This window comes from Papaver somniferum, chromosome 9, assembly GCF_003573695.1.
Source record: "Papaver somniferum cultivar HN1 chromosome 9, ASM357369v1, whole genome shotgun sequence".
NCBI lineage: Eukaryota > Viridiplantae > Streptophyta > Magnoliopsida > Ranunculales > Papaveraceae > Papaver > Papaver somniferum.
In genome coordinates this window covers 152975141-152986084 of record NC_039366.1, presented here as the reverse complement: position 1 = coordinate 152986084, position 10944 = coordinate 152975141, and the positions used below count along the sequence as shown (strand labels likewise).

The following is a 10944-nucleotide window of genomic DNA, read 5'->3' as shown; positions in this document are numbered from 1 at the left end:
AATATTTTATTAGTTTAAATTCAATATCAAGAATATAAAACAGAGCGTGGACAACTTAGCCTAGATAAAGAGCGATCGGGATGCATTATGGGGAAAGGTAAATCCATGGTTGTGGTTTGCTCTAATTAAAATTAATCATTATGAGTGTTTTATTAATTAGTGTCTCATTAATCTCTCATAATGAATAATTTATTAAATTTTCTTCATTAAATGTACTCTTAATTAATCTAATAAATATGTATTTTTATATTAATAAATAATTTTAATAAAAATTATATCAATATAAATTAGTGGTTAGTAGTGGAAGAATTAGGCAAGATAAAGAATGATCCAGATTTATTCTTACAATATATAAATCTAAGGTTGTAAGTTTCTAAAAAGTGATGTCTTTGATTGAAAATTAGAAATACATCCAACGGTCTTAATTTGCTTATTGTTTTATTAATGTCTCATTAATTTTCTCATGATCTATATTTTTCTAATTTTTCATAATATCATTAATTATCGAAATAAATATCTCATACTAATAACTTTTCTTTTTCTTAATTCATCTTAATGTTATTATAAGTTGTCCAAATATAAATTAATTAAAAATAATAATAGAAATTAATAGTTCCAGTGGTGCTACCGTGGAGGTAATGGTGGTGGATGAGGCTACAAAGAGAAAAAAATATTTTATTTTGATTCAAAGACGATAATTTTAATTAATGGTGGTGGAACTAGAACGATTTTCAATTTACATAGTAACAAGAAATGGAAATGAATGACATGAGTCAAAATTGACATACAGACACACACACAATATTACTTGTCATCAAACGTGTGTCTTTACAGCTGGACAAAGCTACAATCCACATAAACTTTTCTAAGTGAGGTATGTGATTGATAGTTAAAAACATATCAAACGGACTTAATTTTTTTTTACCTCATTATTAAAATAGGAGAAATACAAACTAAAGTTGCGTAATCAGTAGCTCGGTCAGTGATTATACCATATATAAGTTTATCAATTTAACCAAAAAAATGGAATGTTTCATCAGCTTTTACGTCTATAATGGGTTTATGGTGCACTACTTATTTGCAATACATGAATCAATGAATAGTGAAATCTCTACACTTTAAGTATAAGGTTTAGTTCATTTAACTTAGAAAGTATTAGTTGTGATAAACAATAAATAGAATTCTAATAAAACATGGCTATTGTGGTCACAAAAACAGTCGAATAATATAGGCAACTGAAGCGATTTTCTGTTTCGAGCATGGCTACCATGGAGATAATAACATCAAAAGATCAACTAATTGGTCATCCATAATCATCACTTGATAATATATGGAGTAATATTAATCTTTTTAATTATAAACACACGCCTTTTATATAGTTTACTTACATACTTTCGAATATTAGGGAATGAGAAGTACCGGGTTTTTGATACATGTATACAAGTTTTTTGAGGCTTTTGGTTTAATATCCGCCGACGTTGTTCTTATTTTTCGTTCTAATATAAATACTCCCACTAAAGTTTTCCAAAAGAAAAGGTTTCTAATAATTTTGTGTTTGAAGTGCATGTAATATTGTAAGAAAAATATTTTTTAATTGGTTCAGCGAGATTCAAGGTTGTGGTCGCTGCAACTAATATAGTGGATGTGTTTAGTACGTAATACTTTCCCCTCACTTTTAACAAATTGATCTCCTGATGTTATTCATAGATGTAGTTGGGTTATTTACTAGCATCACCAATGAACAAATTTAAAGACACCAAATGACTATGAAAGTCTTCTGCTGAACTCAAATTGTAGATAATCGTACTTCCGATTGATTGTTACCTCTTTTCAAAACACAATATAGAATGTCTATGTAAAATGTTTCTTAACAAAATTTTACGGGTTTGCGATTCTACGCTGCCATCTTTCAAGCGGACAAGAGTACGTACATGTAATGTTGTTAAGATTTTCGAGGTAAAATGTTCATAAAAAACTTTAGAGCTTACATATGAATTTATATCTACGCGATATTTGAAGACCATTGATGAGCCGAACGTAGTCGCTCCAGTGAAGATGAAAGATTATTGTATGATTCATTTCATAAAAATGGTGGGCTATAATATTGAATGATTTAGTGATACATTCTAGTATCTTACTTGGCTTTGCACAAAAAATGTAGAGTGTTATCAAAGTGCTATAAGTACTCTAGAAAGCATATATTTCTCACATGTGCCGAATAATTCTTTTTTGAAAAAACTATTACCTGAAGCCATTTATTGTTAGGATTTCAATTTTTTGGATTAGTTTATCTGGGATTAGTTATAACAATCCGAAATTCATGAACTTTTGCTCTTCATGCAGTCCATGGTGAAAGGTGAGTGGAAAGTCTTCGTAATGTTGATTAATGCATGTGGATTTATTTGCTTGGATTTTTATGTCATAGTTTTTGGTTTTATTTTTGTTGCGCCAATGGTATTGTTTTTTATTCGGAATCTTGATTATTTAGATGGCTAAAATTATTACACCATGGTTATTTAATATCCTTATCATACAAGACACCACGTAATCCTCAACGATGGGGTTTTTTAATTTCAGGTTTTTTTGCAAAGGAAAGTATCAGAACTGTATCTTTACGGATTCCAATAACGAAAAACGATGCATGCCCGTGCCGTTACGGCACGGGTTAACTCCTAGTATCATTACTAAAAAAAAGTAAATGGTGGGCCAGGTTCAACCAGAAGCTAGAAGTCAGAATCAACGTGGAGCTCCGCTGAATGAGAACACTTTAAAAAACTCTGTTATTATATAGAGAATTTCTTATATTAACAATAATCAATTAAAATGTTAGTTTTAGAAACATCCCTAGACTAGAGAGATAGCATCTATTTATGGGACAAAATTTAAAACCAACTGACTCATCTAATTTGGGATGAAGGGAATTTGAAAGCTGCAATCGTACCAAACACGCCCTAAACTCTTGTAGTGTAGGGCCGTAAGCGTTTTATTGGAGGCAGTTACTATACAAAGTGTTTTTTCTCTTGAGTAAAAAAATTAAAAAAGAAAAGAAAAGAAAAAAAGACCCCAAGAGAAGTATCGATCAGAGGGAAAGAGCCGCAAACAATGGAAAATGACGATGAACTGAAAACCTTAGCCTCAGAAATAATGGCAGCAACAAATATGTTATCTGATCATGAATTAGCTTTTCGATTACAGATGGAAGAAGCCCTAAATGCATCACTTGCTGTACAACCTTCATCATCAAATTCAGTACAACAAGAATCTCCTTTTTCAATGGATTCTGTATTGACTGAAGATATACCTGATTTTGCACCCCTTAAAATACAAACCCTAGAATTAGATAAATTTCAACAAGAAACAAAGGATCGTGAGCAATCTGAAGCTGAGATGTGCAAAATCTCTCAAGATTTAAGTCGTAGTATTCATGATCAAAATTTTGCCAGAGAAATACTTATGTTTCCTGAAGAAGATTGGGAGGAAGAAGGAGATTATTTTGAGAAACCATTTGGTGAAGGTTCTTCATCTTCATCGGCTTCGAGTTCATCGAATTTAGTGAGTGATGGACCGTTCAGGTTATATTTTAAGGGTTTGGTAACTGAGGAGAATGTTAAGGGTTCTGTAATTGCGTTTGCGTCGATTGGAGCTGCGATATGTGATCCTAGTGATAATTTAATTCTTAAAGTTCAGAAACCATTGAAGGGTCAGTGGAAAAGTTTAAGTCATCGTTATGCTTATGTGAAAGCTTTGATTGAAGGTCTTAATGCTGCTCTTTCTTTGAAAATCCAGAGGATTAATATTTATTGTGATTATCATCCTCTTTTTCAACAGGTAAGTGAGTTGGTGAAATCTATATTTTTGTTTATTATTAGGTTTTCGTTTCTTTGCAGTTATTGCTTTGATATTTGATTGCATGTCTGCGATTTTTACCTTAAGAACACGTTAGGGATAGACAAAGAACTTTTTCTAATGCGGCTTGAATCCTTTCTTGTAGTTTTGGAAGCAATATGAATCCGTTTGTGAAACAGGATTGTGTGTCTGTTGTCTCCTATTTTGACAATACTTTATTAATGGCTAGTAGAAACTAAGGTGTTGATAGTTCTGATCTGAGGTTATCGTGGGTATCAACACCCCAGCTAATTAGAGAGGCAGCTGCTACTCCTAATTCGACATTATCACGGCGTGATTGCTTGGATTCAAATTTCTCGAGATTTATCCTTTAATGTTAGTTATTGAGTAGCAGTCTTATCATGCACTTATACCCATATTAGAATTGCTTAAATTTGTGAGTCCTGACATTTAAGCCACTGATTCTGAGAATGCAAAAGTTGAAGTTTCAAATATTTTCTCACACAGCTCAAAGGGAGATGGCAAGTGAAGCAACAGAATTTGAAAATACTAATGGATCAGGTAGTTGCTCTTCGAGAGAAATTTGAAATTTGTAATATGATTCTACTAACTAGGAATGATGTTAAGTTTGCAATCAAATTGGCAAGGGATGCGATAGATTGTCAAATCACTGCGAGCGCTGAATCTAGCTCGGCTAATGAGACTTGCAACATCTGCTTAGAAGAGAAAGATATTATGCAAATATTTTCTGTCGATGGTTGCTTGCACCACTATTGCTGTTCATGTATGAAGCAGCATGCAGAAGTAAAGTTACTCCATGGGCTGGTGCCCGGATGCCCTCACGAAGGTTGTCAAACTCAGTTGATTGCAGATAGCTGTAAAAGGTTTTTGACCCCTAAGTTTATTGAAATGATGACGCTACGTTTGAAGGAAGCATCTGTTCCTGTTACGGAGAAACTTTATTGCCCATATCCAAAGTGCTCTACTTTGATGTCGAAGAGTGAGGTTCTATCTTCTAATGATTTGTTTGGAACTGCAAATCGATCCGGAGCTTATAAATGCATCAAATGCCATGGTCTTTTCTGTATCAACTGCAAGGTCCCATGGCACCGCGGTATGTCCTGCTTAGAATATAAAAGGCTAAATCCACGAGGCGAAGAAGCAAAATTGAAATCTCTTGCTTCACAGCAACTGTGGCGCCAATGTGTCAAATGCAACCATATGATTGAACTGGCTGAAGGTTGCTACCACATGACTTGCAGGTATACAATATTAAATTTGCTCCTAATTTTCTTGCTAACCACATATCAGTTAATTATCTTGTTCAAATGAAAATAACTACTCTATATTTTATTTTTTCCTCTTGTGACGATGGTTATAAAGGTTAAGTAACTTGTGTACACTGGCAGTTTTTGTCTCTCTCTTCTCATTTTTTGTTTAATAGCTGGCCGATATATTTATATTTTCCTAGATGTATATATGCATTTTTAAATTTAAATTTTAAAGGATATAGACAAAATTTAGGGAGAGACTAAAGGAGGCATGACAATTAGGCAAAACAGGATGAAAACATATGATTCAGTAACTCCAGTTAGAATATTACTTAACCAGGAAGCTTAACCTGTTTCTGGTTTTCTCATAAGAATCGAGTAGGTTTAGAATTTTGTATGTAAGCTAAGGTTGTACTGCTGTCCTTCGTTACCATGGTGAAACTCTATTGGCTTGCTTCTAGCTTTAATAGATGATGGTTCTAAAGAAGAGTATCATTCTTTTAGACTCTTTAAGATTTTTGTTGTGAACTCTTTTATCTTTCTCTATTTCCCATATTAAAAGACCTCCAGTTTTTAGTGTGACATGATTTAAACTTGCTTCTCCTTGCAGGTGTGGTTTTGAATTCTGCTATACATGCGGAGCAGAATGGAAAAACAAGAAAGCAACCTGCAATTGTCCATTATGGAATGAAGATAATATCTTGTATGATGACTCTGATGAGGAAGAGGATGAAGAGTGGTATGATGAAGAGTGGGACTCCGAAGATGATGAATATGTGAATGCGCCTAGAAGGTTTTTTGGATGATTTATTTTGCACACTTGATTTATTTAGTTACATGTATGTGGATCATATGATAACTTTAACTAGTAACAGAGCCTCTTTTGTTTTTACTTGGAATGCTTTTGTGGATGGTATTTGACTGACATTGAAACATAAAGTTTTATGATAGTGCCTTTGAAAAATGTTGAAATCTAAATATTTTACAGGACTAGGGCAGAACCGCAGAAGCATTTGAAAGGAATGTAAATGATTACATTTACTAGTGTATCAAATATTGACTAAGAATCAAGTTTGTGCAATGGACAGAACCCAATCTGGTTTCTTTTGTTTCAGTTAACCTCAATCTAATACACAGAGCCCCACAATATCAATGCTTTCAGTTTAGTTTCTTTAGTTTCTTTCTCATAGACTTGAATCTCCAACTCCTGACTTCTTGGAATATGGAGATACCATGGCGGGATTACCGTTCTTCTGTATACAATGACTACTTCATGTCTTGTAATAACTCCAATTCTAATCGCCATTAGTGTACGTCTTATTAAGCCTCTGAGCTCTTATATTGAAATCCGATAGATTCAAGCATATCACTGAAGACTATCAATTTCGGCGTGACGATGATAAAGATTTATACAAAGAAAATCAATGGTATCGAAATGGGTCGAGATTACAATGATTAGCAGAAACTATTTCTACAACAAATTTTATCTTATCGAAGAACAAGCCTCTAAAATAGTTGAAGAATAATCAAAATACCATTATTCAAATCAGTCTTTTTCATTTTACTTGGTTTCATGTAGATCAAAGAATTCACATTGTAGATTGTTTTATCAGTGTGCAATATATAATGGTGAAACAAAAGGGTATGTTTTTACTACCACTTCTGATAAGATTCTGAACTCACTTTCTATGATAATATGAGTAAGCTTTTGCTCCACAGCTTTTTTCAAGGCTGCCCAAATAGCTCTGGCTTCAGCTTCTTCAACAAACTTTACTTCAAAAACTATAGACCCACAAAAGGAAGCAATGTTTGAGAAGTCCCTCATCACATAGCCTGCACCATTATTCTCAGAAATATCATCATAAGCTCCATCAGTATTACATTTTATCCAACTAGTAGGCGGGGGCATCCATTTGTCATAGTAACCAACAAAAATATTATGGGAGATAATGGGACTAGGTTTCCTGGTTAATAACATAGCTATAGCTCTCATCAGAACAACATAATGGTTTTCTTTAATGCTTTGATTTTTTTTTTGATAAGTTAAAGGTTCATTAAAGATTATGCCAATGGGGTATTTTAATGTTTTGAAAAATCAGGTAATTCCTACTTTGTCAGATAGACCAAAGAATAGCAACAAAAAAACACTGATCTCCATCAGAGAGTTTAGAGACTGGGTCAACTAACCAAAACATCATCCAATCAATGAAAGATTTATTACTGAAAGCCTGAGCATTCACACGGAAGGAAGAAAGAAATTAGACACGACTAGCAAAAGGACAAATAGCCAAAGCATGCAGAACAAATTCACGAGGGTCATTGCATCTAGTACAATCAACAGAAAGCATATGCATTCTAGTATGTAAAACAGTTCTAGCAGGCAAAGCATTCCTGGTGGCTTTCCAGATAAAAACTTTAATTCCATAAGGAACATTAATTTTTCAAATGCACTTCCAAAGAGCACTACAAGGGGAAGGCCTAAGCCCCCGAAGTCCCACTTTAGAGGTAAATCTACCATTCTTTGAAAGATCCCAAGCCCTCTTATCATGAGTGCATATCTGGCTTAAGGGAATGGTGACAATCTTCTCAACAGAAGCATCATCAAAGTGGGTATTTAATCTATTAACATCCCAAGATCTAGTAATAGGATTAATAAAGTAAGAAACTTTAATATTAGGGTCAGGAGGAACAAGAGGATTAGGAGAAGCAGAACCCAAAGAGGGAATCCATTTGTCACACCAAGGGTCAATAAATTGACCATCTCCCACAATCCAGGTGATAAAAGGATTAATTAGTTCCTTTATAGCATGAAGACACTTCCAAGTCCAAGAACATTTATTAGGACACTTAGCATTTAAGAAATCAGTTCTAGGGAAGTATCTAGCTTTAAGTACAATGACTAACAGACAGTGGGGATTTTCAATAATCCTCCAAACATTTCTAGTTAACATGGCTAGATTATTGAGTTTAGCTTTCCTGAAACCAAGGCCTCCTTCAGACTTAGGAGAGCAAAGGATATCCCGCCCCAAAAGATGTAATTTCCTATCTTTAGGGTCAAGGGTTTCCACCCACCAGAACTTACATAGGTGGGAATCCATTTTTCTGCATAGATGTTTGGGAATAAGGAAAGCATCCATTTGGTAAAGGGGGATAACCTGGCTAATATGTTTAATCAAAGTAGTTCTAGCAGCCTGAGACAGAAGCTTATGAAGCCAAATAGAAATTCTAGCATCAACTGCTTGGAGAATACCCATAAGGGTTTGTATTTTTGAAGCCTGGAACACAGTTGGTGTACCCAGATATTTTTCTCCGAAGTCTCTGTTACTTATATCAAGGATATTAGAAAGTTGTTGTTTAAGATGTTTAGGGATTTTTTTGCTAAACAGAATCCCAGACTTGTCAAAATTGTTTTCTTGGCCAGAGGCCAAGCAGTACTTTTGGAGGTACTCTTTGATAGTCTGGAAATCTTTAATAGTAGCCTTATAGAAGAGTAAGGAATCATCAGCAAATAAAAGGTGTGTCATAACAGGAGCATTTTTACACACTTTTATGCCTTCAACCAGACCGTTCCTAGTAAGAACATCAATATAAGAGGACAGAGCCTCAGAACAAATAATGTAAAGGTAAGGAGACAGAGAGTCTCCTTGTCTTAATCCAAATGTTTTTGTTAAAAAATACCAGTGAATCCATCAGGCCCAAGAGCCTTTTTTCCTTCTGTTTGAAAAACTGCATTCTTAATCTCCTCAGCAGAAAGAGGAGAATTTAGGAGGGAGTTGTCAGCTTCAGAAAATTTCACAGGGAGGTCTTGAAGGATCTCATCTTGAAATTGTTGGGATGGGAGGAATAAAGATTCTTAAAGTAATCAACAAATGAGGTTCCAATACTATTCCTATCAATTAGGATAGTACCAGAAGATTCCTTGATCCAACTAATGGCATTTCTTTTTCTCCTAAAGAGGGCGAGACTCTATGGAAATTGGGTAAATTTTTATCACCTTACATGAGCCAAACCTCCCTAGATTTATCTTTCCAGTAGAGTTCCTCTAAATTGTAGAGGTATTCCATATAAGTATTAGATTTTGACTGATCCATATAAATATTAGACTTTGACTTATCCATATAGGAAGACAATATTAAGGTTGGTATTCTTACAGAGGAGGTTAAGTTCTTTATTAACAGATTTCTTTCCTAAGACTCTAAAAATTCCAGCAGATAATGAATATCTAGATTTGAAGGTTTTGTGAGAGTATTAGACTTTGACTGATCCATATAAGTATAACAGGATAGTAGGATAGATATGATAAAATAAGGTGGGGCTATATTTCCATTGGTTGGGAAGAAAATAATATATATCTGGATATGATATTGCAAAACAGTTTTGGTGAATGTGTTAATATTTTGACATATCACAACAACGTTCAAAACAACCGAAGTCTCGGAAGTTGACTGAACCTTAAAATGGGAAATATTTGAGGGTTGAACTTGATTTCCTTTTTGAAGACATCAATTAGGTTGAGAAACTATGTAGATTTTGTTTTTATATCTGTTCCCCCAAGTACAAACCACAGGGGGCTCATCAACTTTAAACACATGTTGTTGGTGATGCCTAGGATGAGTAGTACAAAGCTTCACGTGACGACGGTTGTACTTTAGTAGTAGGAAAAATTTCCCAGTGATAGCAAAATAGATTTTGTGGCAAAGATACATCATAATGATGTAGGGGAAGTTAGGTGAATTATAAATGCCATTGTATTTCTTGCCATGGTGGAAAACTTGAATGTGCATACTGCCAAAAGTAGTTAAAGCATAGTGTTTGGGTATTTGAATGGGAAAGAGGGTATAAGAGGCGGGAGAATTATTTGGCTTTCTGGTAATTTGATGGTAGTTTAAATGAATGGTTCTAAATTGGCTAGGGGTACAGACATATTGGTTTAGATGAGTAATCCCTGTATCTGGCATGGTTGCAAATAGCCTATCCAATATGCTCTGGTTGGAAACGATGCCTCTCAACAAGTGTTGTCAATCCTGGAACTGCATAAAATACAAGATTCTTATTAAATCACAATAATACTTATCAAAATTAGATGAACCACCAGTCCCCCTCTTAATAGTGATTCTAAGAGGTTTATTGAGAGATGAAACGTTTGGGAATATGTTTTGACTATTGATTTGTATGTGGTAATGATGTTTCTGGAGAAGGTGCGAATAGCCTTGAATAGGCGTGAATTTCCAAGGGACGAGACGTTTAACCAAACGTCTTAAATGATTATAAATGGTATTAATTAAGGGTCTATAAATTGGGTTAATCAGAAAAAAAAAAAATTATAGTAGAAAATATAACCAGAAAGGGAAAAAATTAGAGCAACATAAGAAGATATTAGAAATGCTTCTTCCTCTTCTCCTCCCACAACCAGTGCATATGATTTAGCAAAGAACATTGCAAAATCTTTAGGAGATCAGGAATTAGGGAAGTTGAAGGATGTTGTTCAGGCAGAGATTGATCGATGCCAACGAGAGATAGAGAGACAGAAGGAGAAAGAGAATCATGCTTTTTAATTTGCTGCATGAAAGGAGAAAATGATGGCAAGAAATGAAAGGAAAAGAGAAGAGCGTTTGGAGAAGTATAATATGAAAAAATGTGGAAGTGCAACAGAGACGAAATCAGATAAAGATGAAGGGCATGAGTATTACATTGAGGAGATTGATTCAAGTTAGGAAGATTCAGATACTACTGAAGAGAAGCGAAGGATGGTGAAGTATGAGGAAGATAGGCTTTATAGGCGATATCTTCAAGAGAAGGACAATCCTGCAATCTTCTCAAGGACCAT

At 34.4% G+C, this 10944-nt stretch overlaps 2 protein-coding genes across 2 annotated transcripts; one reads left to right on the top strand and one right to left on the bottom strand.

Annotated features, from left to right (window-relative positions):
• Positions 1–3033: 3033 nt before the first annotated feature.
• LOC113313169 lies at positions 3034–6089 on the top strand. The gene is made up of 3 exons (XM_026561906.1): positions 3034–3828; positions 4354–5108; positions 5728–6089. Exons 1-3 carry the CDS (start codon positions 3103–3105, stop codon positions 5921–5923), a joined length of 1677 nt encoding a protein of 558 aa, XP_026417691.1. The 5' UTR covers positions 3034–3102; the 3' UTR covers positions 5924–6089.
• Positions 6090–6726: 637 nt separating this feature from the next.
• On the bottom strand, positions 6727–9235 carry LOC113312733. Its single transcript, XM_026561471.1, has 3 exons — positions 9117–9235; positions 7569–8687; positions 6727–7081 (listed from the first exon to the last, which is right to left on the bottom strand). The coding sequence occupies exons 1-3, from the start codon at positions 9233–9235 to the stop codon at positions 6727–6729; spliced, it is 1593 nt and encodes a 530-aa protein (XP_026417256.1).
• Between the last annotated feature and the right edge of the window lie 1709 nt (positions 9236–10944).

What these genes read in the sequence shown, in the direction of transcription:
- LOC113313169 (XM_026561906.1), top strand. Translation starts at nt 3,103, where the DNA reads ATGGAAAATGACGATGAACTGAAAACCTTAGCCTCAGAAATAATGGCA. An exon ending in ATCATCCTCTTTTTCAACAG is followed by an intron (nt 3,829 to 4,353) that starts GTAAGTGAGTTG and finishes TTTCTCACACAG; the next exon opens with CTCAAAGGGAGATGGCAAGT. An exon ending in TGCTACCACATGACTTGCAG is followed by an intron (nt 5,109 to 5,727) that starts GTATACAATATT and finishes TTCTCCTTGCAG; the next exon opens with GTGTGGTTTTGAATTCTGCT.
- LOC113312733 (XM_026561471.1), bottom strand. Translation starts at nt 9,235, where the DNA reads ATGGATAAGTCAAAGTCTAATATTTATATGGATCAGTCAAAATCTAAT. An exon ending in TCTAGGGAGGTTTGGCTCAT is followed by an intron (nt 8,688 to 9,116) that starts GTAAGGTGATAA and finishes TGTTCTTACTAG; the next exon opens with GAACGGTCTGGTTGAAGGCA. An exon ending in CCTTGTAGTGCTCTTTGGAA is followed by an intron (nt 7,082 to 7,568) that starts GTGCATTTGAAA and finishes GTTATTAACCAG; the next exon opens with GAAACCTAGTCCCATTATCT.